We start from the raw sequence: 25,445 nt of genomic DNA, 5'->3' as shown, positions 1-25,445 counted from the left end.
TGGGACCCAATTCTTACATTTTACCATCTGTTACTATTCACTATAAGTATATTCTGACTAATTTCATTAATTAACATTATCTCTTTATTATTATGTAGTTGTATGGTGTGTGTACGTACCAAATCACCTCCTTGCACAACCGTTGGTCTAGTAACAGTGCTTCTTTACAAAGTACTACCACCTCTGACCCTTCCTGGATTGTAGTGGTACAGATTTAATTCAATTAATGGTATGTGTACATTATTCAACAGTTAAAAAAAAAAATTAATCTCATTTATTTATATACATAATATTATTTACAAAATAAATATTACATTAGTCGAAGTCCATAGTATCTTCATTAAACCCAATTTGTTCATAAGGTATATTATGCTCATCCAAAATATTCTTAATAGATAAATCATGACCTTTTGATTTCATGGTTTCGTAAATTGTAAGCACAACATCTTTGCAAGCGTTTTTCCACTTCTCTGTTGATTCCTTCAATTCAATAATATTATGCTAAAAATATGGATAAAAATTAATATTATACTAAGAAAAAAAAACATATCTTTGTATTATTTTTAGTGCTTTAAAATAAAACAGTAAATCAATAAAAAATTGTTTTGAAAAAAACATTAAAATTGACTATTCAGGTATATTGATAAATCGTGTACAACCAAATCACTGCTAGATAAAGAGTAAAGTAGATAATAAAAAAACTTAAAAATCTGTGCCTTGGAGTAACAACCAATGTCAAAATTCAATGTCCTGAAAAAAAAAATTTCAAAAACAAACTCAGAATTTTCAAGGATAGACATATGTTGTGGTGCAGAAAAGTAATATTTACTGTCTTGTTTGTTTTTATAAGTAAAATTTAGTCTTTGACACCATTATTACAAAAAAAATCTACAAACTTCTAAAAATGAACATTGATTGTTGTCCCAAGTTACAAATTTATAAAAAGCATATTTATTTACCTTCTTGGTATAAGCCTCATTCCTCTTTAAATTATTTATCTTTTCTATCTTACTATTGACATTATTGATAGTTTCCAACAACTTTTCATTTGAAATTGAATTTTCTTTTTCTCGAGGTGGAGGTTCATTGGATTTGGACATTAAATTATCACAGACTGTTTTGAAGTTACTTTTTTGTGCAGATACATTCAGCTTAGGAACTTCTTTTTGACTTTGGACACAGATGTCAGGAATTTTATTTTCAATATTTTGAAGAGGTAGTTTGGATACATTTCCAAGGGATGACACAGGAGAATCTTTATTTTCAACCCTACATACTAGTTTTGAACCTGAAAAATAGCAGTAATAAGATAGTGTATTAATTTAAAACTAAGAAGTTAACAAATGTTAGGCAACATTCATTTAAGTTACTATTAATTATTTCGGTAATTTATTGGTCTATTATTTAAAAAAAGGGGTTCACAATGTTGCGTTTGAGCTTTATTGTCCTACTCATCATTGAGAACCTCAGTTTTAAATGATAGTTTTTCTTTAAAATGTTTAGTAGATAGCATTAGAATTGAATTGATTGATTCTTTCTATGGTGATACAGACCAATGTGGTCCTTGGCTTCCTGAATGAGTTTGATCCTATGCAGCCACTTTCTAATTTACAAAATAAAGTAAGATAAGGTCATCCTTAAACAGTTGCGTCTTCCAACCTCAGTTTTGGTTTGCCTTTACCGCTGGAATGGTCCAACTTCCCATCCAGTAACTTCTTCAGTAACCTGGTCTTTGGTCATTCATTGATGTGGCTTGCTCACCTGTTTTCCTCATTTGATGGTCTGTACTTTGGTATCTGTCTGGTTCATTTAAGAGTAACCGAATTTACCACAGTTTGTGTTGTTTTTCTACATTGAGTCTGACTTAATCTCTTTAAAGGTTCATAATGCATTAGTTCAATTTAAGTGGAGACTTGAAGACAGATTACTACACTATTAGTAGAGAGACTGCCTCCATAGAGCACCTAAACTTGCTATTCCATCTGGAGTAACTACTCAGGAACGCAAACTCAAGGGTATGTACTGAGGTGCTTTAGCCTGCTGAAATGGGGGTAAATTTAGTGTGCTATAAATGGTGGATATTTGTAAGTGTCTGCACTGTTCCAACAACCTGGAAGACCAGTGGCAACCAGTGGTACCATGACTGGGAAATGGGGCTGGCAACTCCCTATGCTAAGGGTCAATTGATTGTATCATCAAATTTCAAGCAATCAAAGGAACAAAAGCTGTATCTGAATGCTAAACAACAATCTTAAGTTTAAATTAGGGTCTTTTTTTAAGCACGATAGAACTTGAAATTGTAAAAAATAACACAAAAAATTAAATTGTAATCAAAATTTTTTTTTTATTCGAAAGATCAATACGTGACATTAACATTTGAAAATGATTTCGGGCATATGGGCACCGCGGCTGTTCTTGACGAAGCGCATTCTGTAAAATTGTGTTCAGCGATGAGGCGCATTTTTGGCTTAACGGGTTTGTTAATAAGCAAAATTGCCGCATATGGTCGTGCGATTTGACACCTCTCGATTATTTCCTGTGGGGCTACGTGAAGTCACTGGTTTATGCTGATAAACCAGTAACAATTGACGCCTTGGAGGCCAGCATTGTTCGTGTTATTCGTGACATACGGCCAGCAGTGCTCGAAAAAGTGGCCCAAAATTGGACGTCCAGAATGCACTTCGTCAAGAACAGCCGCGGTGCCCATATGCCCGAAATCATTTTCAAATGTTAATGTCACGTATTGATCTTTCGAATAAAAAAACAATTTTGATTACAATTTAATTTTTTGTGTTATTTTTTACAATTTCAAGTTCTATCGGGCTTCAAAAAACACCCTATACTTAGGAACGCAAACTCAAGGGTATGTACTGAGGTACTGCCTGCTGAAATGGGGGTAAATTTAGTGTGCTATAAATGGTGGATATTTGTAAGTGTCTGTACTGTTCCTACAACCTGGAAGACTAGTGGCAACCAGTGGTACCATGACTGGAAAATGGGGCTGCCATCTCCATATGCTAAGGGTCAATTGATTGTATTATCAAATTTCAAGCAATCAAAGGAACAAAAGCTGTATCTGAATGCTAAACAACGATCTTAAGTTTAAATTATTTTTTTTTTGGATGACTGTTAATAAACACACTTTTACATTTTTTTAATTAATTTTCCAGTAAATAAGAATTTTAATTAGTATATCAAAACCATCATAAGCTATCAGGCAAATTAATGCCAATGCATTATATTTATAGTTTTAAAATTTGTTAAAGTATGATTGTAAAACAAAGATTTACTTAAGATTTTTAAAATATATTTAATTGGGGAAAAAAGTTATTTTATTAAACCCACAGATTTAAATATAATTAGAATTTCAAACATAATTAACTTACACGGTGTGCGAGGTGATGAGGATTTTCTCTTAAGCCCTAAAGTTCTACAAGGAGTGAGATACTTGCTTGCACTGTTGGTCAGTCTTAACTGCAACTTGGACTCAGGTGTACTCATGTTGTATACCTGCAACAAATACAACCTTATTGATGTTGTGAAATGAGCTCTTAAGGTCTACGCTCCAATCTACTTCATGTAAATCTGAAGCCAAGTCTCCTCAAGAGATTTTATCATAGTAAGAACCAAAGTAGATTAAAATAAATTATTCTAAAAAATAATAATAAAAAAGGACCTTTGGTGGTTCCTTCTGCAGGGAAAAAATTCTCAAAATACCATTTTACTGTAAAATACTAAAGAATAATAGGTTATTTATGAGTCAAATTATTATTATCAAATTTTGCTCCAATGGCAAAGTTAACTTTTAATCTATCTTCATCATTTTCACACTTCATCCAATAAAATTGAGGTTAGGAGAGAAGCGAAATAACGATTTTACTTATATTTGCCCAAATATATGTTAGGTCAAGGTTTTTTTCTGAAATTATCTTAAGTAAAATGAGGGTTATGGAATCTCTTGGGCCCCTTCTTTGCCTTCCACATAAGGGTGGAAAAGTTTGGTTCAGAGTTCCCAATGCTGACTGTAAGAGTTGTAAATAGGATAGAATTATTTCTTTTTCAATAAATAAATTATTAATGCAAAAAATCAAAAAATGTCCAATTCATTAACAGGTATATCTACACCTTTATAGATTCATAAAGTTGGGCCAAAATTTCTGAACTAAAGTTTATGTTTTTTAATAATATTTGTTTATCAATTCGTATTAATTTTAATGTAAAAAATATTTTATAGTAAAATCTAAATTCTGCAAGTCGCCTTCAAAGAAGGAAGGGTGAGGATCAGGATGATACTTTCATACCTAGGACCGAAATCAATGAAAAAAATATGATCTTTGTACCCAACAACATAAAGTTTGCATCTTGATTATTTATAATTTATTTTAGCGACCACTAGACCATCCGAACGTTCCCATATTCAGTACACATCCAGCTGTTGTAGCGTGAGGACTGTGCATTCCTCACTTTGCTCTCTGTGAGTCCTCAAAATGTACCCTGCAATAGAAAATCCCACCACTTGTGAAGTGCGGTCTGTGATTCGGTTTTGGTTGGCTCGAAACAACAGGCCAATTGAAATTTATCGCCAGCTTTGTGATGTTTACGGGCAGGAGATAATGAGTGAAAGCCGAGTGAGGCAATGGTGCATTGATTTTAAAAATGGCTGTACCAGTGTTCACGAAAAGGACTGCAGTGGTAGGCCTTGCCTTGTGACTGATGATCTGGCAATGCAAAGCAATGACAAAATTCGTGAAAACCGTCTTTTCACGATTACAGAACTGTCGGAACATTTTCTACAGATTTCACGAAGTTTGGTGCATCAAATTGTGGTGGAGAAGTTTGGTTAGCACAAATTTTGTGCTTGGTGGGTTCCGAAAATCCTAACGGAAGACCATAAGAAACAGAGACTGCCTGGAGCACTGATTTTTCTCCAAGAATACAGCATAAATGGTAATGCAGTTCTGGATCGTATCGTAACCGGGGACGAGACTTCAAGTGAAGCATGTCAACCGTGAAACAAAACAGCAGTCGATGGAATGGGCGCACACACATTCTCCCAAGAAACCACGAAAGTGTTTGCAAACGCTGTCAGCAAGAAAGGTCATGGCTACTGAGTTTTGGGACTCCAAGGGAGTGCTTCGCGTTGATTTTCTGGAACGTGAAAAACCTCGTAAGAAAGTTACGGCGCGCCATACAAAATAAACGTCGGGGAAAACTTAGCACCAAGATGTTGCTTTTTCAAGACAACGCACGTCCACACACGGCCTATCGTACCCTGGCTACTCTTAGATGGGAGATGTTTGACCATCCACAAAAATTACCATACAGCCCGGATATGGCGCCGAGCAATTACCACCTCTTTCAAGCGATGAAAAAATGGCTCAGTAGACAACGCTTTGATACATGCCGGTGTAAACCAGTGGTTGAAATCGCAGGCGGCAGATTTCTACAGAGAGGGTATTGAAAAACGTGTGCCATGGTATGATGATAGTCTGAATTGCGTTTATGTAGAAAAAAAAAAGTTGTAAAAAATGTACCTTTCAAATGTATATAATAAACTTAAAGTTTTTCAATTTGTGAATTCTTTATTTCAAAACGTCTGTTACTTTCTGGACAGCCCTCGTACAAAGTAGTTTATGACGTTTATCTTCGTACGAGCAGTAGTTTTCATATTTGCCAAAATAAATTTCTCAAGATATTGATTCCTAGTTCTCTAAAACCATTTGACGTACAGATGTCTACCAGCACTCAAATGAAAGCCAGTTTAATTTACTATGAAGTAGTTTATAACGTTTATCTTCGTAGGAGTAGTAATTTTTATGATTTTTGCATAGGAATATGAAATTTTGTCCGAACAACTAGAAATCAATTTATTTTAGTAAATATCATGAAAACTACGACTCTTACGAAGATAAATGTAATGTACTAATTTATAGTATATTAAACTCGCTTTAATTTGAATGCTGGCAGACAACAAAACGTTTAATGGTTCCTGAGATATATTTCTTCATAAACCAAAAGTTTTGACTGAACGACTATAAATCAACATTTTGTGAATTTATTTTGGCGAATATCATAAAAACTCATATTTCTACGAAGATGAACTACTTTATAGTAAATTAAAACAGCCTTATTATGAGAACAAATAGACATACATATGTCTAATGAGTCCAGAATTTTGAAACAGCCGCAATTTATTATTCCCTACACTTAAACTTGGCAGACTCATCAATTCTGACTAGTAATTATACATAGCTTTCATTAAATTAGTCAAAATTCGAGGTGAAATTAATGACTTTTTTTCCACGCGGCTCTTGTACTATAAAGAAAACTAAAAAATGGTTACCAAGTGTCAGATTAAACTAAGAAATAGTTAACAAGGAATGGTATTACTCGAAGATGAAAAAAATACCTGATAGTAAAACGAAGAACATACATTCTTTAATCGTTAGTAAATCGTTTTTAAAAATACTTCGACTCTACATTCATCTCAGAAACGAATAGCTTACTTTCGATGGTGTACGCATAATTTTTGGAGGGAGGGTATAAATAAGGATTTAATAAGAATGAAGCTATTACTCTAAATATATAAATATGATTACAGATAGAACTAAATTTGTTTCTTGATGTGATAAAACACACGCTTTCGGTAGAGAGGAATACATTTTTTTTTTAATAACCAGTTTGGTACTAGATTATCATGAGATAAAGTAATTTCTTACAAAAAGGTAAGATCACATACTATTTAACGTTGTTGTGTTATTTAGTATTGTTTTTTGGAGAGGGGGGAGGGGGGTAAAGCCTTTAACCTATCGTGACGATCCAGTAGCTGTTAATTAATTTTAAAAAAATCAAAAATAATAAGCTATATATATTACGAAATAAACTGTAAATAAGACTTCAAGTTTATTAATGCCACACTGTGGAGTATAGCCATGTACGAATAATTACGAAACTATGAAAGAAACTGTAAATATCACTTCACCATATCGACGCCTTACTGCGAAATAAAGTCATTTACTTAAGTGACCTTTTCTTTTTATTTTTTTTTTCAAAGTCCTTTATTGCGTCAAACAAAAAGTGGGGCGGTTGTATCCCTTATCTATAGTATAACAGCAGGTGTATTGGCATCAGCAAGGTCCCAGTCCAACCATGAACATGTTGAGGAGATCCACGGGAAAACTTTCCAGGAGGTACTTCTCCAGCCAACTTCCGGAACCACACAGGAATCCCAAGATACCAAAGACGCAGGTAAGTACGACAGTACATCTGATTTACCAACTCGTAAGGTGAAATCATTTACTTAAAACAGTGAATTGTTTTTTCGTTTTTTTGTTTTTGCTGTATATGTTTTATTCTGGTATCTTATAATAAAATAATAATTTTAGTTCATGCTCCCATTACTTAATAAAAAATAAGAGCAGAATTATAGCGTAGAATTTTAAACAAAAATAATAACTTTAACTTGAGTTTTTTTTTTTTTATCAGCCATTCTTAAGCAAACCGTTGGGCCTGAAAATTTACGTTATGGGCTGAAATTAAAAATTAATTAAATTTAGTTAAAATGCGTATATGATTTTCAATATAGAATGAATATTTCATAAAATAAGAAATAATTAAGCCAACTTTTGACTTAGGGGAAAATGGTCATTGTTTGAACTGGCAAAGCAGTGATCGTACAGAGCTCATTTTAGATTAAATGAAGTAAATTTTATCAAATATTCTTACACTTCTTTATTTAAAATTTGAAACATCATTCTTAAAATGATGCGATAGTAAATGATTAAAATAAAAAGGTGTATGCTTAAAATATAATTTTTACCGGCAGTGCATACAAATGAACTTTTCTCAAAAAAAAAAAAATAATTATTACAATAACTCTTTACTAATAGAAATTATTCTCAAATTCCTAAAACTAATTTATTATTTACAATTCTTTCTTTTTAATTTCCTATAAAACAACCATTCCTGATATAGGATACGTAATTTAGTATCTCACATTCAGAGCACAAAATACGGTTTATATACGATAGTGTACATTTATACATACAAAATCTCCCTATTATGTTTCTATGAAAGATGATATGCTGAACTTCTCTCCTCAAATGAACGATCTGAAGAAGAGCTTTTCAAGGTTCTGTTTCGTGTGTGATCTATCTCGTCCGCTGCCAAGTGTTTTATCTCACATGAACACCAATATTCTTTCTACTTCGAAATAGTGATCTCGAAATGTTAAAAGTGGAAGATTCTTTTAAAACATGAGTAGTTTAGTTTACGTACGAGGTTATAGTGCGAACATTTTACCATACTGGGATGCTCAAATTCAAAGGTAATCAAACTAGGAGTTCTCACAATGTAAAGAACAATAGAAAAAAAAACCATGATTTTTTATTTTTAACTCATAAGCTACATTAAGAAACTATTTTAGGCATTAAAACGTACATAAATAATTAAGAGTCTTATTCCATTCAACAAATGTGCTTGCACTTAGTACTGCAATCAAAATGACGTATTTGAAATTCGTTTCATACCAATAAAACAAATAGTACAAGAGCCGGGAAGAAAAAAAGGCAGTTATCTCACACCAATTTTTGATTACTTTAATGAACACTAGGTATATTTACTAATCAAAATTGATGAGTCTGCCAAGTAAATAAAATAAAATGGCGGCTGTTTCAAAACCTTTAAAAAACATTAATTTTCATTCGGAGCACTATATCTTAAAAACTAACAACACAAGAAAATCTAAGAGTACATTATTTAAAGAAGAGTAAATTTGCTGAAATATTAGCCATAAAAGAGCTATTTACGTCTAATAGTTCTCGAGATATAGTTTTTTAAAAAGCAAACTTTCTTAAAAATTTACTGAAATATCAGTAGTTAGTTAATTTATTTTGAGAAATCTATATCTCAGGAACTATGTGACGTACAGATGTCTATTAGCACTCAAATTAAAGCTAGTTAAATGGACTATAAAGAAATTTATGACCTTTACCTTCGTAGGAATAGTAGTTTTCATGATATTTGCTAAAATAAATTGATTTATTGTTGTTCGGACAATAAGTTTGATTTATGAAAAACTTCATTTCAGAAACCATTGGACGTACAGATGTCTGCCAGCGCTCAAATTAAAGCTAGTTAAATGACTACAAAATTGTTTTTTGGTAATAGGGGTAGTAGTTTTTATGATATTCACATATGGATATAAATTTGGCAAATGAAAATTTGTCCGAACAACTATAAATCAATTTATTTTAGGAAATATCATGTAACTTTTTACTCCTACGAAGGTAAACTACTTTATAGCTCATTAAACTAGCTTTAATTTAAGTGCTAATAGACATCTTACGTCAAACGGTTTTGAGATATAATTTTTTCAAAATAAATTCACTAACTACTGATCTTTCAGTACGTTCATACAACATTTTTCCGAAATGTTGCTTTTTAAAAAGCTATATCTCCATAAATATTTAACGTAAATAACTCTATTAGGGATCATATTTTAGAAAATTTACTATTCTTTAAATGACGCTCTCTTAGGTTTTCTTGTGTTGTTCCTAGTTTTTAAGATATAGAGCTCCGAATGAAAAAAAATTGTTTTTTATTGCTTTCAAACAGCCGCCATTTTTTATAATTATACATAGTTTTCATTAATGTAATCAAAAATTAGGGAGATAACTCCCTTTTTTTCTCCTCTTGGCCTCTTGTACTAAAATTAATTCTCTCCGATGAGACATAGCAATAAAACGCCACTAAATAAATAATAAAACAATTATTTTTTCGAATATTAATGATTTATTATGCCTAAGTAGTTTCTTATTATTAGTTATGTCTGACATTTGTTTTTTAAATTTCCAATTTTGATGGCTCGTAACTGAAAAAGCTCCCCGAACTCCTAATTAATTATTTTAGTGCATTAAGTCTACCTCAATTATGATATAGACATTTTAACTAGCCGAAATTTACCGATCCGATAGATTTTTTATATAAAATTTCCAAAATTTTTTTTTATAAAAATTTCTCTTTTAATATCTGTCCCAGAGCCTGGTTTTATAGAGTAAAAAATGCAAAGCAAAATTAATCCATATATTGAATAGCTGTTGCACATCTAACAAACAAAAATGTTTGGGTTTTATTTTGAATTGGACGTATTCCAAAGATAGTACCGTAGACTGGGGTTACTTTATTGGTGTCATCCGACTGACTGTCACACATTGAATCTAGTCTACGATACAATCTACGCAATACATCAAATACAAAGTAAAAAGAAACTTTGCTTGTTGGATGTGACACTATTATAGAAAAGCAGCAATTAAAAATACGTAGATTTCAATATAAGTTTACTATCTCATGAATTTACGAGGATCCAGTCTCTAAATAAAGAAATTCTATAATAAATACTATATCATAAAATATCATAGCATTGCAATATTATATTTTGCTATTACAGCATTTTATTCTTAACTACTAATATTTTTACCAACTGTATGATTTTTATATTTACGTACTTGTTTCTCTTATTTTTATAGTTGTTTTTATAAATTAATACATGCAATTTTCCAATAATAAATGCATGGTACATTTTAAGTTGCTCAGACCTTCTGCATGATACAGAAGAGAGGAGATTTGAATTTTGCTTTTTACACAGAGATTTTTAAAGAACCTACACAATAAAAAGGAAAGGTAAATAAATTACCCCGTAAAATAAAGAAACATAATTCATAAATAATCAGGAAATGAAAAATTAATACATTTGGTCATGAAATAAAATATATACTATGAACAAGTTTTCTACAATTCAGATTTCAATTATTGTTTATATTATATCTATTAGAACATGTTTGATACGTTTGTGGGTTTATCCTTTTTAGTGATTTATTAATATATTTAAGTTTATTTTTTGTATAAACGGGGTTTCGGATATGGTAGTAAGAGGACAGTTATTTACTATTCTCATACATATGTTTCGAATGAACTCTAATTTTCTTTTATTAGAGTCACATGTATTACGGTTTTATATTGGATTAATTTATTTTTTATGATAATTCAGAATTTCTACTAAAGTGTAGGATCAATTTTCTGATGATGTTTTAAGCTATATTGCATTTGTTTTTGCATGTGCTGGGTACACGTTAAAAATTTAACTAGTAATTAATAAGTCCAAAAGCCACCTTTGGTTTTGCATATCCTAATGCATATTTCAACATTTGTGTCTTACCAATTTGTCTATTGGCGGTGCCGGTTCGAATACGGCCTGGGACGTTGACTTTTTTCATTGAGTGGCGGTCCCACAAAATGAAGAACTTTGACCCCCAACCATGGTTAGGCAGTATAGGACTCCAATGGGGAGTCTTGGCCGAAAAAAAAAAAAACAGCTTCGCAGTATACTCCTTCCAGTTTGTCATAAAATTCACATTTTACATCATAGGTGTCCTCGGTGCAAAGAGTGGCCGTTTATCTACGTGATTTAGACCTAGTGTCCTTGAAATATGTCAGACGTTCTTTCACTAACAAATTTCACCTCTTTCATAGGAACCAATGTCTTTTTACCTTTTTTAAGAAAAAAAATAAATACGAGTTCATCGTTGTCCTTCTCTAGGTACCAAATAATTAAATTGGTTTGTATAATCATGCACTTCAATCAACGAAGACTGTATTAATTTAACACTTTTAATGTCAGGATAACTTAGATTATTCCACACTCTTGTTCACGACATTCTTCAATTAAATCTATCCGTTACTTAAGACGGTCACGGGAAAAAGGGAGTTTATTGGAAAACAATATATATAAACATAAATATTTAGCATCTATATATTGTGGTACTGATATTTGACACTGATACAAAAGAGTAAGAAAAACACTTGTTATAGGTTAATAATCAATTATACATCGTGAAAGACTTGTGTAGAAGAGAAGCGAGTCGGATGTCATTTTCCGTAAAAATCACGGGAACAAAATAAAATAAATTTCGTGCTCATTCTTGTCAAACCTGGCCAAATATTTGCGCCCAATGTTTGCCTCAATTTCTGATATCGTATTCCGCCCACACTGCTGGTTAAAGACCTTTAACAGTTTGACAATTGTGTTTAATTCTTTTAATTTATAGGCATAGTACATTAAATTTAAAATATATAATACTAATACGTGATTTTCTTTTTGTTATTTATAACTTTCGGTATTTGATCGTTTTTTATGTTTTCATTTTTTTTTTTTTATTTTAATTTTTTATTAACAAGTCCTTCACTTCATTTTCTTTCTTTTTATCTATATATCTAAAAATAATTTTCTTCCTTAACCCAAAACATCTTTCCTTTTTTTCCTTCTTTAACAAATATAAAATATAAATAGTAAATATTTAAAATAAAATAAGAATACATAAACTTAAAAATCAAACGTAAAAAAAAAGCCCAACAAAAATTAACAAGGATATAAATATATGCAAACATTAAAATAATATAGCTCAAAAGCTATTTTCATATTTTAAAGACAAAAATTATTTTTATGAATCATTTAAAAAACAAATTCTTATTAATATAAATAGTGTAGCAATTGATCAGTATATAGAGAGTATTACAAAAATATCTAAATATCGTTTAAAGATAATTGTAGCAGTGCTGTAATGTAGTTTGATTTCAATTAAATAGAAAAAAAATCACATACGGTGTTCTGAATTATAACAAACTACTGAAACATAGTAATGTATGTATTTCACATTTACATTAAATAGAGGTAATTTACATAACTTTTTATCGTAACTGAAATTATTATAAACGTTGTTTAACTTTAACAATCATTTAAGAAAAACTAAACATAACTGTAAATGTCGTATTTGTTTTTTTACTGATTAGATCATAATAAGTGGAACAGAACACAATTTGTTTTAACAAGGTGTACATAATCGACTTCAAGGAAGTTAAACTGCAATTCTTAGAAATGCACAACAATTTAAAAAACATAAACAGTCCAAGCAAATGTTCGTTACACGGGAACAAAAAGCTAGTAATTGGTTTCTCTATGGTTATGAATAGAGTGTTTCAGAGTGGAGCCCTGACTAAAAATATGTATTAAGGATCTCAAAAAAAAAATCCCTTGAAAACTATGTATAATTACTAGTCAAAATTGATGAGTCTGCCAAGTATAGGTAGGGGGAATAAAAAATGGCGTCAGTTTCAAAACCTAAAAAATAATTAATTTTTTATTCGGAACTCTATACCCTTAAAACTACCAACAACAATAGAAAATCTAAGAGAGCATCATTCAAAGTAGAGTAAATTTGCTGAAATATTAGTCCTAATAGGGCTATCCAATATTCTCGAGATATAGCTTTTTAAAAATAACATTTCATAAAAATGTTGTATGGAACGTACTGATAGATCAGTAGTTAGTGAACGTATTTTGAAAAATCTATATCTCAAAAACCATTTGGCATACAGATGTCTATTAGCACTCAAATTAAAGCTAGCTTAATGGGCTATAAAGTAGTTTATGACGTTTATTTTCGTAGTAGTAGTTTTCATGAAATTTACAAAAATAAATTAATTTATAGTTGTTCGGACAAATTTTTATTTGCCAAATTTATATTCATATGTGAATATCATAAAATCTACTATCCCTTTGAAAATAAGTGTCATAAAGTACTTTATAGTAAGTTTGATTTATTTTATTTTGAGTGTTGGCAGACATATGTGCGTCTTATGGTTCTAGAGATATATTTTTTTCAAATTTTCATACGAACAACTAGAAATTAACATTTTGTGAGTTTATTTTGTCAAATATCATAAGAACTGCTACTCTTACAAACATAAACATTACTAACTATTTAATAGTAAATTTAACTAGCTTTAATTCGAGTGCAGATAGACATATGTACGTCTAATGGTTTCTGAAATAAAGTTTTTCATAAATCAAACTTATTGTCCGAACAACTATAAATCAATTTTATTTCTCAAATATCATGAAAACTACTATTCCTACGAAGGTAAAGGTCAAATACTACTTTATAGCTCATTAAACTAGCTTTAATTTGGTTAGACATCGGTACATCACCAAGTTCCTGAGTTATAGATTTCGCAAAATAAATTAACTAACTAATGATATTTCAGTACAATTTTATGAAATGCTGCTTTTTAAAAGGCTATATCTCGAGAACTATTAGACTTAAATAGCTCTATTAGGGCTAACATTTCAGCAAATTTACTCTTCTTTAAATAATGTTATTTTGAATTTTCTGGTGTTGTTGTCAATGAAGAGCTAATAGACATCTACAGGTCATTTGTAAGAATAAAATTTTCTGAGATATTTGCCAAAATAAATTCACAAATTATTGATATTTCATTATTTGGAAAAAAATATGTTTTTTTAAGAACTGTATCACTTGACAATTGAACATAAACTTGCTCTATTAGGACTCATATTGTAGCCACTGTAGTTGGTAGTTTTTAAGATATGAAGTCCTAATGAAAAATTAATCTTTTTTTAAGGTTTTGAAACAGCCGCCATTTTTTATTCCCCCTACAGACTTATCAGTTTTGACTAGTAATAATACGTAGTTTTCATTAAAGTAATCAAAAATAGGGGTAAAGTAACTGCCTTTTTTTCTTCCCGGCTCTTGTACTATGAAACATCTTGTATATTATTTTAGAGATGCTGAATTACAATTTGAAGGTAAAAAAAAATTGTAAATCCACCGAATGTATACTTAATTGTTATCAACAAAATGAAAGAAAACTCGTTTTTCGGGTGGTAAAAAATCATATAAATTCGGTTAAAAGTAATGAAGGTTTAAAATTCAAATAAAATACGTTAAATAATTACAATTAAAAAAACGAACTTCGTATTCGGATTCAACTACCCCAATAGACCCATATATACAAACCTCAAACAAAAACAAAAAATCTAAATTTATCTCAATTGTAAAAGAGAATGAATTTGTTTGCACATTTTCCTAGATTAACTCGTAACCTTTATTACTCGTGTTCCCTTTGACTAAATGCAAATGTTTTAGTACCGTTGCTAAGATGAATGTTCTATCATTAATGATCATTTATCATTTATGCTAGCAATAAAGTATGCTATCTATAGTTACGTAAAAGTAATATAATACAAAATTAGTAACTTGATATTTTTAATATTATTTGAAGCTCTGTATATAAAATGATGCCGGTTAATCATGTATAATTGTAAATTGAATCACAGGTACCTTTTTTAAAATAGATGCCAATGCCAATGATAATAGATGAAGTAAACCTATTTTTTTTTTCTAAGTCAAGACGGTCGTTTTTAAAGTAGGTTAACCGCCTCCAAGGGAAAGAACAAGGACTTAGATAACAATATCTTTATTACCTTAGCAAACCTAAAAACACAATAAAGCAATCTGGTGTATGGTAACAGATTCATCAATAAACGTAGAATGTCTATTTCTTTTCCAAAAATAAAGTTTAATAAAATAAATAAATGATTAATATAGCAATAAGTACCGTATATTCCGCAAAATAAATCGCAGTGACTTATGGCAAGCTCTTGCTTCTTATCTTCATTTCTTCTTAATGAAAATCAATTATTATATATATATACACACACACTATATTTTTAACATAAATTTAAAGATAAAATGAAAAGCCTCAAGAGAAAAAATGACCTACTCTTATAACTGGGTCATTCTGTTAAAGTGTATGGAAAAAAGGAAAAAATTTTCATTGATTTTTCTTCGATTGCATTTTGTTTCTTACCTTTTTAGTGATATATTTCTATAAAAAGGCCGTCATATAAATTACTAGTTCTTATGGTACATCAATAAAAAAACTTCGAATCCAGGGTTGTGAGGTCAAGATATACGAAAATAACGGAAAATCAATAATATTTTAATATACTAACAGTCATAATATCTCGAAAATCACTAAATGCCACTAGAGGCCTTAGCAAAGGTTTAACAACCCTAGCAACCATTTCTCTTACTTGATTATTATAATGCAAATATAAAATACAAATGTTTCGTTTTAAATTTTAAAAAATTGTAAAGAAAATAAAACAAATAAAAATAAATGTAATTGCATAAAATGCTGAAACTAAGTAAATATAATTTACAACATAATTATTAAACATGGCGTTAACAGTACTATTTACAACAAATTTAATAACTACGGTTAAATTTATTTGAATGACCAGTTTTTTTTTTGTTTTTTTGTTCCTGTGCATACCTCATTCCAGTAAAACACAAACAAGATGGATATAATTAATTATACTTTGAAGTTACCTAAAATATAATAATAAAGAATGAGAAGAAAATTACTATCCGAAATGTTCTAAGCAATGAAAACGTTTGTATTTTAAGAAAACTGAAAATAATTTAGTTCAAAATAGAATTAAGTGTGTTTTTGATAACTCCATTACTTTCACAATAAGAATTTTATTTACATTTTACTGCCTTTCACAATATGGAACAATTGAGATACAACATACCTACGTATGAGTGTCAGTTTGAGCCTGCATAAGAATATATGTTATGTTAAATAGAATTCCTTCACAACCTGCAAAAACCAGGGTTGTGGGGTTTTTCAACTAAAGACCTCATAGTTTGCAGTGTAATGGCTCAATGAGTTCTGGCTTTGAAATAATTATTATAACTCCTAATGTTGCGTTAAGTTCCTTGTATAATTAGGTTTTAACCAACTTCCCAAGGTTAAACAAAATCGGCCAGGGTTGTGAGGAAACAGTTGGAGACTCTCACGAACCTCAACAATTGATCGCTAACCAGGTGAAAACAAGCTAACAAAACCTAAGAGGTTACAAACTGATTTGCTGGGAATTTCCCAGTGTTTTAAAATTAACTATTTTTTCTATAATACTCATTCTTCAGAATTGTCCGCGTTTTCACACGTTCCAGGGTTGTGATGTTGAAATATGAAACATGAATTATGATGTAAAATCTAAACAGTAAGGATAAATTCATTCTCCTTAACTTATTATCACTGATTATTCGTGTCAGAAATGCTACCTGAATTTTCTGTGTCTCTTCTTTCCATGTCGATAGGAGAATTCTAATATGTAAAAGTTAACACTCCAGGGTTATAAGGAAATCGTACTCGAGAACTTTTTATTACCTGTTACTGAAATAAAAAGACTATTCCAAATGAGTGAATTTGTAGTACAGTCCTTCCTCTTAATAAACACTTTTTTCATATCCATATATTAATAGTAAAGACCTACAATTATTCAGGGACACAAATCGTACATTGTAGAGAAAATTTAAACTAACTGTAATATTTATGAAACCATATAATTTCAATAATGTGATTGAGGTGCAGTAGAAGAAAAAGGTTAGAAAATAGCAAAAGGAAATTACTGAAACATTGCTAAAATATTGAAAATATAAATTATGTATGGAATAGAATAGTTAGAAATTAAATTTTTAAAACATTATTTTTATAAAGTTCGATCCTTAAACAATGTGAGTTTAATGTGGTTCTAAGGACATTTTTTTTCTTCTATCTTTTTGATTTATATTTAATAATTTAATAAATATAACCCATCAATAAATCAATTTTATTTGTACATATGTTTTTAGTTGTTCATCAACAATGAGTGGGTGGATTCACTTTCAGGAGAAACTTTTAAAACGATCAATCCTACAACCTCTGAAGTCATAGCAGAAGTACAAAAAGGTGGTAAGGTAAGAATAGCAAGGCATTTTATTATAAATCATATCTTTAATAGCCTTTCCAAGTAAGCCATACAAATAGTCTAACAGTTATATCGTCAACAACTTACATTATTAACTTAATTACAGGCAGATGTAGACAGAGCAGTTCAGGCAGCCAAAGAAGCTTTTAAGCTCGGTTCCCCATGGAGGAAAATGGATGCAGCTAAGAGGGGAAGGCTGATAAACAAATTGGCAGATCTAATGGAACGGGACTCTGTCTATCTTTCAGTGAGTTCACAATTAAAGACAGATAATTTCAGAACTAATGCAATCAACATTACTTAAGAGTCCTAGAACCCAAGAGGAGAGTTACAAGTCAAAATTGATGTTACAGAGTTACAAGTCAAAATTGATGAATAGCAACGACAAATGATAGTGGTTGTTTCAGAAGTTTAAAAAAATTATTGTTGAGTCCTTTTCAAGTAAAGAAATATTTTAGTATTAGAATATTTTTTAAATATTAAAGTGTTTTAGGTATAGGTCCCATGAAGCTTATTTAATTGAGAAAAACCTAAAATTTTTACCTGCTTTTTATTCAGAACTCCACATCATTAAAACTACCTACAACACTAAAAATTATTTAACGCACAGAAAATTGTCTAAAATATAAGCTCTAATAAAGCTTTTTATATACAACAGTTCATGAGATAGTTTATAAAAAGCAACATATTTTTTCCAATCAATAATTTTGGTGATCATGAAAACTTCTACTACTTACTCCTCAATAGAGAGCTAATAGAGATCTATAGGTCATTTGTAAGAATAAAATTTTCTAAGATACTTGCCAAAATAAATTCACAAAATATTGATTTTTCATTATTTGGAAAAAAATTATGTTTTTTTAAGAACTGTATCTCTTGACAATTGAACATAAACTTGCTCTATTAGGGCTCATATTTTAGCCACTGTAGTTAGTGGTTTTAAAGATATGGAGCTCCTAATGAAAAATTAATTTTATTGTAACAGTTTGAAACAGCCCACATTTTTTATTTCCTCCGACTATAGTTGAGACAGTCATCAATTTTAACTATTAACTATATATAGTCTCCATTAATGTAATAAAAAAATGGTGTGAAATTACTTTGCCTGATATTCCTGCCAGGAATACATTAGTTTAACAGAAGATAACAAAGCCACAGAGCTCTTGGACTATTAGTCTATATGTGTTAAGAGTACTGATAGATATACTTTCAGATAAAATAATTATCACATGTATACAAATACTTCCAAAAATTTCAGAGCTTGGAAGCACTCGAATGCGGTAAAGTGTACAGCGCCACTCTTAAAGGGGACTTACCATGGGCAGTGAGAAACCTCCGCTACTTCGGTGGCTATGCAGATAAAAACAATGGCATTACTGCTGCGATAGATGGTAACTTCATCACCTACACTCGCCATGAACCAGTAGGAGTTTGTGGACTCATAACAGCATGGAATTTTTCAATTCTTATGGTGTCATGGAAACTTGCACCGGCACTTGCAGCAGGTAAAAATCTAGCAGTATGAAATGAACCTAGCAGAGGTCCCCTGAGCACGTATAACTAAAGTCTAACAAGGTGGTCTTTGTGTATATGAACCTACAAGCTAGGGAGCTCAATAAAAAAAAGTAGTACAAAACTGAAATTACATATTTAAGGCTGGTATATCCCTGGGATCATCCAGCAACTCTTTCGATAAAATTAAGACCAGAAGTGCCACTTTATAGAATCGATTTTTCACATTTTTTTTTTTCATTTTTTTCAAAAAACGCACTAAGATTTTGATTAAATTCAGTAAATCAACATACAATTGAGTGGTCGCAATATCACATATGTCTTATCCTCATACAAATAGTCAAACAGGACTTAAATGACAAATATTTAAAACATCTTCCTCTAAAATACTTTCATTTCATTTATTTGAAATGACGAAAAACAAATAAATTAAAAATATATTGAAATGACGTTTAACCTACTGCGTACATGCACAATTTGTTTTTCTGTTTCGCTAGTTGTGAAAGTTGTGTCATACACACAACACCACATTTTTTTCATAGAATAAATTAGAAAAATAAATAAAATAAAATAAAAATTTGGATGGTTTCTGAAAATTTATACTTTATCATTTACACTATTCAAGACTTCAGTTATTTAAACAGATATACTAAAATAATAAAGCATTTCAGAGTATCGTACATTTCACAATTTATGTTTAGGCTGTACAATGGTGCTGAAACCTTCACAACATACAAGCCTTGCTGCCCTTCACGTAGCTGAGCTGGTGAAGGAGGCTGGGTTTCCTCCTGGTGTGATTAATTTTGTACCAGGTTTCGGGGAAGTTGGTAGTGCCATGGTCACCCACCCAGATGTTGACAAAATATCATTTACAGGGTCAACTGAGGTAAAACAAAAATTTTCATTTAACTCTACCATTACAGTGCCTTAGTTAGAACTTTAGAAGTATTATTAATTTATTAAATAACAAGAATTAAAAAAACTAAAAATAATTAAATGGCTGCCACTCATCTTGAGAAACAATACAATTACATCATACAATATTAAATGTAAAATTCATATTAAACATAATTTTCTCACACTGTAAATACCTAAATGTTTTTTTTTTTTAAATTATGGAAAATAAAACTTTTTCAATTATCTTGAAACTATGATTTATATCACAAGAAGCTTCTTTCCACATATGAATTAACTGGAGCTTATTTCCATTTAATATTACAAAATCTCCATTTTCTTATTCCTTTTCTTCATTAGGGAAGGCAAGAAGCTTGCTTCTGATCCGCAATAAAATTGAATAACCTGGATTTTGTTGAATACCTCTTTCAATTTACATTTGATTTCTTCTCCAATTTTACCTGAACATGATTCAAGTGGAATGATAAAATTAGCTCTCAATTACTTTTGAGGGTTTTTTATGAGGTTTCATTTTCTTGTCTACTTTCTTCTATCATTTGTGATCATACATCACAAAATATTTATTTAAATAAGAAAATATTCATTCAAATAAATAGCCAAATCCTAGTTTAACAATACTGAGCCTCTACATTATGATTCATTTGTGTTTAATAGACAATGCTCAGGGAATTCAGGTATTTAAAATTTGTTTAAAAATCAATTTATATGATTCAAAATAATTTTATAAATATGTATCTAAATTTTAAAAGGAGATCTTTTATTTTTAACCATTAGAATATAAAACGAAAATGCTATTTCAATTAATCCTTACAATGTTCATTAATCTGTACCTGTACTACATTTATATACTGGTATAAGACAAATTAACCTAACTAATTGTAAGAGAAATTAAATAACCTTCAGATAATCTGATTCAACGCCTCAAACATAAAAAACTAGTTTAAACTACTTAAACAAAGGATCTAATCAGACAATATTAATAACTAATTTTATGGAAGATCATTTACTGAATGAAATGATAAATATGATTTTTTTTTCTTATTATTATCTCTATTTTCAATACACTTTCCCAATGTTTCGAGGTCCTTTCATAATGTTTTTATCTAGAACAATATTTTTTTATATGTACTATATTACAGTTTAAATATGAAGCGTTTTTCTAAATATAACAATTTTTTTATAAAAACATCTTTTTTGTTTGTAAAAAATATTAAATACCTAGAATCATTTATATTTGGTCATATTTATAACAAACTCTGACTTTGAATTTTTTCACAGGTTGGAAAACAAATTTTCAAAAATGGTGCAGAAAACATGAAAAGATTGACATTAGAGCTCGGAGGAAAGTCACCAAATATAATACTGCCAGACGCTGACATTGACAACGCAGTTGAGCATGCTCATTATGCAGCTTTCCATAACATGGTTAATCACTAATCTTATCAAATTCAATAATTCTTTTTCATAAGAAAAATATTATTAAGATGAAAAAATTCTTAATTATCTTCAGGGGCAATGCTGTTGTGCTGGTTCAAGAACATTCGTTCATGAATCTATTTATGAAAAATTTCTGGAAAAATCTAAGGCAAGAATAAAAGCTAAACGTGTTGGGGATCCGTTTGACTTGAATGTTGAACATGGACCACAGGTAACATACATCTTCCAACAAAGAAAAAACTAAATCAACTAGCATTAAATATCCTATTTATATATAAAAATTGTTTCCTTTAATCCTTCTTTAATATCTTTTCAGTATCTAAAGTCTATAATTATGATTATGATATTGAAAGTCTAAAATCATAGTCTTTATAATTTTACCTTTCTTCAGGATATGAGATAAATGGAAAAAAATAGTTGAATAAATATCTAAAACCTAAAAAAAAAATTAAATGAGTACTGACAACTAAATTGTTACAATGCGAGGTTAATTAGAAACTATCACAAAATGATGGCTGTAATATAAGCTATTACACCAATAAATTCCTTTCAGGAATATGTTTTAAACAAAATAAATTTCATTTTTATTCATGAGTCATGAGTGAAAGTAGTATATGTAGTTTTCACAATTGCAGAAGAAAAATATGAAGTGGACATAAAAAATTTTTTTACAGGTCATGTTATAAAACAGTGTGAATACCCTTCCCATCCCAGGAATGCAAGCCATTTTACTTAAGTCTGACACTGAGAGTAATAATAGGTGTCCCAAGGGCCATTGTCCATTAAAATATCACCTCAAAAAGATAAAAATAATGGAAGATTTTTCATGTCATTTTGTGAAAGAGGAAGAAGAAAAGGCTGAGCACATTGTATGTGAATGCCCTTACCTTTTAGATTACAATATTTGAAACAGGCAATAATTAAACCTGAAGATATTGCTAGAATTAATCTAAAAGATATGAGGGCTTCATTAGAAGCATCAAATTCCAATGGAGTTTCCAGACTAGTAATGCATAACTCACAAAGATCCAGAAGGTCCAAATAGGGTCAATGTGAAGAAGAATTTCACGTATCTTTAGTGTAATAATAATAATAAGAAAATCCAAATTAAATGATCAAAAAAGATGACTGATAATTAGTATATGATAAAGTACTGAAACCTCTGTATAAAAATTATATACTGATATATATATATACATATATATATTATATACTGAACAAAAAAATAAACTGACATGTCAATATTTTAATTTAAACAATTTCTCCATATCAATATATGCTCAAATTAATTTCATACAATACTCAACCTTCAAATTTACACAGAATAAAATATAAAATATTTAACTTTCAGGATACAATTAAATTATTCACAATAAGTGGCCCAATGATGGTCACTTGACTTGAAATGGTTTAGTGGTGAATCAAGTGACGACATGGGTTTGAGGGAGCCACAGCAATACTTATTTATATTATATTTTGGTGTTTTGAACAAATTTATTTTATTTTTTATTAATAAATCCACTTCCATAAAAATAAATTAATAAGTGCAGTCATAAAACTATTATATTAAGTGTAGGAATCAATATAAAATATAGACAAATGCTCATAGTTGTTACTGGATCTAACATGCACACTCATGTATGTTGTATCTGTAAACTTACAGATTGAAAAAGTAAATTTTTGAAATAGCAGTTAAAATTGATTAAATCAGGGAAAAAACTGAACAAGTTTTTTAGCTAACAAATTCACCTTCAAAATGATATTTTTTTTTCATCTTTCTAAGTCCTATAGCTTTTGAACTATTGGCAAAACCATAAATGCTTTGCACTTACTGAAATTGCCCGTATAACCGTAGAGAAATGGCTGCCATTCGTAAAGGGTTTGAGAAAAAAAATTCCAACTGTTTTTATCTCTAGAAAAATATATGAATCAACATAAGAAAAATAACAGCAGACAAGCGACCACCTTAATTTATTTTGGACTGTTTCACTAAATTGACCCAAAATTGATTACTTGAAAAATTTAAACATTCACCTAGAAATAAAATTGTATTGAAGGATAAAATATATTATATCTAAAGAAAAACAAAAATATACAAACAGTACAGATTTGTGCCCACATTTCTTTATAAAATAGTGTAAACTGTATTTCATCTAACCTATGTTGTAATCATTTAGATAAAAACATTAATTTGTTTACAGGCAACTAAGGACCAAATGGATATTGTTATGAGGATGATAGAGTCAGGAAAGAAAGAAGGTGCTACTGTCGAAGTTGGAGGAAATAGATTAGATAGACCTGGTTTTTTTGTAGAACCAACATTGTTTACTAATGTAAAAGATGATATGACCATATCCAAAGAAGAAGTAGGGAAACTGAAATTTAACTTCATATAATTATAACATTGAAGATAATTTACCAATCATGCTCATGCTTTCAGATTTTTGGACCAGTTCAACAAATCATATCCTACAAAACTATTGATGAAGTAATAGAAAGGGCCAATAACACTGAATATGGCCTTGCATCTTCAATTTATGGACAAAATTTAGATCAAATTAACACCATTACACAAGGTCTTCGGGCAGGCTCAGTTTGGTAAGTTTAACAATACCTATTTGACTAATTGGTAAAATGGTAATAAAAAATAAACTAAAATATCCGTAATATAGGCCACCTATATGACTTAGCGACTAAAATTATCAAGGGAGAAACATAAAACCATCCTGTTCTAAAATTTTCTGTTTATAGAATCTCATAAAACACAAAGTGTGTGGTTGGACATTATCTTTATAAAATTGAGCACGATTTCTATTAACACATTATTACTATTAAGTTCTTAGTCAATATTCAACTTTCAGTAATGAAATCATAATAAATGATGCCATTATAATTCCAAAAATATAGAGCATTGCCTGTTTTCAACTTGAACTGGCTAACTGTTCGGCACTGCTAATTGAGAGCTATCTAACCATTCTTTCAAGGTTTAGAGTTTTTGCAGCATATTCACTTTTCAGAGTAAGTAACAATTAAAGTAACAACACCAAACACGTTTTGAAAGTGGAAAATTTATATTTCTAATAATATGGCGTATTGCCAATATTTCAATATATATAGTAATTACATAAAACTGAACTTTAAGAGAAAACTGAAGTTGATTACATTGTGAAATTTACAAAATAAGTAAATCATAAAAAATAACAATCAGACAGTTTTGTCTAATGACCAATTCAAAAAGGGCATTAATAATCAAATCATAAACAAGTATAAACAAACAACAAAAAGGCTAACAATGTAAGATGAATATCGATTAACGAATTAAGAGCACTGATATAATATTGAAAATAAAAGTTTAAGTACAAGAAAAAAAATCACTGTAAAATAAAATGGGTAATTATTAAGTTGAACTGTTATATGAATACTTCATATAAGAGACGTTTTACAACTAAGATCTTAGTTCTTTCACGAACTATAACTAATTGTTAAAACAAGTTTTTGAATGTCATAGCTTAACAAAAATTGTATTACTTACAGGGTGAATTGTTACTTCATAATCACACCACAAACACCATTTGGAGGCTATAAGATGTCTGGTTTAGGGCGCGAGGGAGGACCCTACGGCATTGAAGCATTTACTGAAGTTAAATCTGTATTTATGAAAACACCGACAAAGAACAGTTAAAATCTAATTATCTGTCACTTTCAAAACTAATAACCTTGTTAATATAACCTCCTTTCCGCCAAAAGGTAATTCTTCCTCTCTCCACAAAAACGAAGTGACATAATTCAATTCTTTTTTTCAATAAAAAAAGAAAATATTTCTGTGTACCTTTCTTATCTATGTTATATAATTTTGTACATACTACTGTCGTTTTAGTTGATTAAATAAAGTTGCTAAAAGGCA

General features: G+C 29.9%; 3 protein-coding genes across 4 annotated transcripts; 2 read left to right on the top strand and 1 right to left on the bottom strand.

The window, feature by feature from the left end:
- Window positions 1-251: 251 nt before the first annotated feature.
- Window positions 252-25,204, bottom strand: LOC106677485 (uncharacterized). 2 transcript variants are annotated; one of them, XM_014415457.2, is made up of 4 exons: window positions 25,074-25,204; window positions 3,387-3,510; window positions 960-1,288; window positions 252-501 (listed from the first exon to the last, which is right to left on the bottom strand). In XM_014415457.2, the coding sequence occupies exons 2-4, from the start codon at window positions 3,499-3,501 to the stop codon at window positions 316-318; spliced, it is 630 nt and encodes a 209-aa protein (XP_014270943.1). In that variant the 5' UTR covers window positions 3,502-3,510; window positions 25,074-25,204; the 3' UTR covers window positions 252-315. The 2 variants fall into 2 exon arrangements, with proteins under 2 accessions (XP_014270943.1, XP_066906174.1); XM_067050073.1 differs by lacking the exon at window positions 25,074-25,204 and adding an exon at window positions 15,727-15,799.
- LOC136796414 (protein GVQW3-like) lies at window positions 4,488-4,844 on the top strand. The gene has a single exon (XM_067050080.1). It carries the CDS (start codon window positions 4,488-4,490, stop codon window positions 4,842-4,844), a length of 357 nt encoding a protein of 118 aa, XP_066906181.1.
- On the top strand, window positions 7,120-25,445 carry LOC106677484 (aldehyde dehydrogenase, mitochondrial). The gene is made up of 10 exons (XM_014415456.1): window positions 7,120-7,248; window positions 17,562-17,666; window positions 17,784-17,924; window positions 18,936-19,182; window positions 19,891-20,075; window positions 21,383-21,529; window positions 21,615-21,752; window positions 23,743-23,907; window positions 23,982-24,139; window positions 25,076-25,445. The coding sequence occupies exons 1-10, from the start codon at window positions 7,150-7,152 to the stop codon at window positions 25,221-25,223; spliced, it is 1,533 nt and encodes a 510-aa protein (XP_014270942.1). The 5' UTR covers window positions 7,120-7,149; the 3' UTR covers window positions 25,224-25,445.

This window comes from Halyomorpha halys, unplaced genomic scaffold, assembly GCF_000696795.3.
Source record: "Halyomorpha halys isolate HHAL.00 unplaced genomic scaffold, Hhal_1.1 Scaffold100.1, whole genome shotgun sequence".
Lineage (NCBI taxonomy): Eukaryota > Metazoa > Arthropoda > Insecta > Hemiptera > Pentatomidae > Halyomorpha > Halyomorpha halys.
This window is presented reverse-complemented; position numbering and strand designations above follow the sequence as displayed.

Excerpts from the sequence above, each read along its gene's own strand:
- LOC106677485 (XM_014415457.2), bottom strand. The coding sequence starts at position 3,501 with ATGAGTACACCTGAGTCCAAGTTGCAGTTAAGACTGACCAACAGTGCA. Across the intron at positions 1,289-3,386 it reads CTCATCACCTCGCACACCGT|GTTCAAAACTAGTATGTAGG; the intron begins GTAAGTTAATTA and ends GCTATTTTTCAG. Across the intron at positions 502-959 it reads ATGAGGCTTATACCAAGAAG|CATAATATTATTGAATTGAA; the intron begins GTAAATAAATAT and ends CCATATTTTTAG.
- LOC106677484 (XM_014415456.1), top strand. The coding sequence starts at position 7,150 with ATGAACATGTTGAGGAGATCCACGGGAAAACTTTCCAGGAGGTACTTC. Across the intron at positions 17,925-18,935 it reads GGGACTCTGTCTATCTTTCA|AGCTTGGAAGCACTCGAATG; the intron begins GTGAGTTCACAA and ends CAAAAATTTCAG. Across the intron at positions 21,753-23,742 it reads ATGTTGAACATGGACCACAG|GCAACTAAGGACCAAATGGA; the intron begins GTAACATACATC and ends ATTTGTTTACAG.
- LOC136796414 (XM_067050080.1), top strand. The coding sequence starts at position 4,488 with ATGTACCCTGCAATAGAAAATCCCACCACTTGTGAAGTGCGGTCTGTG.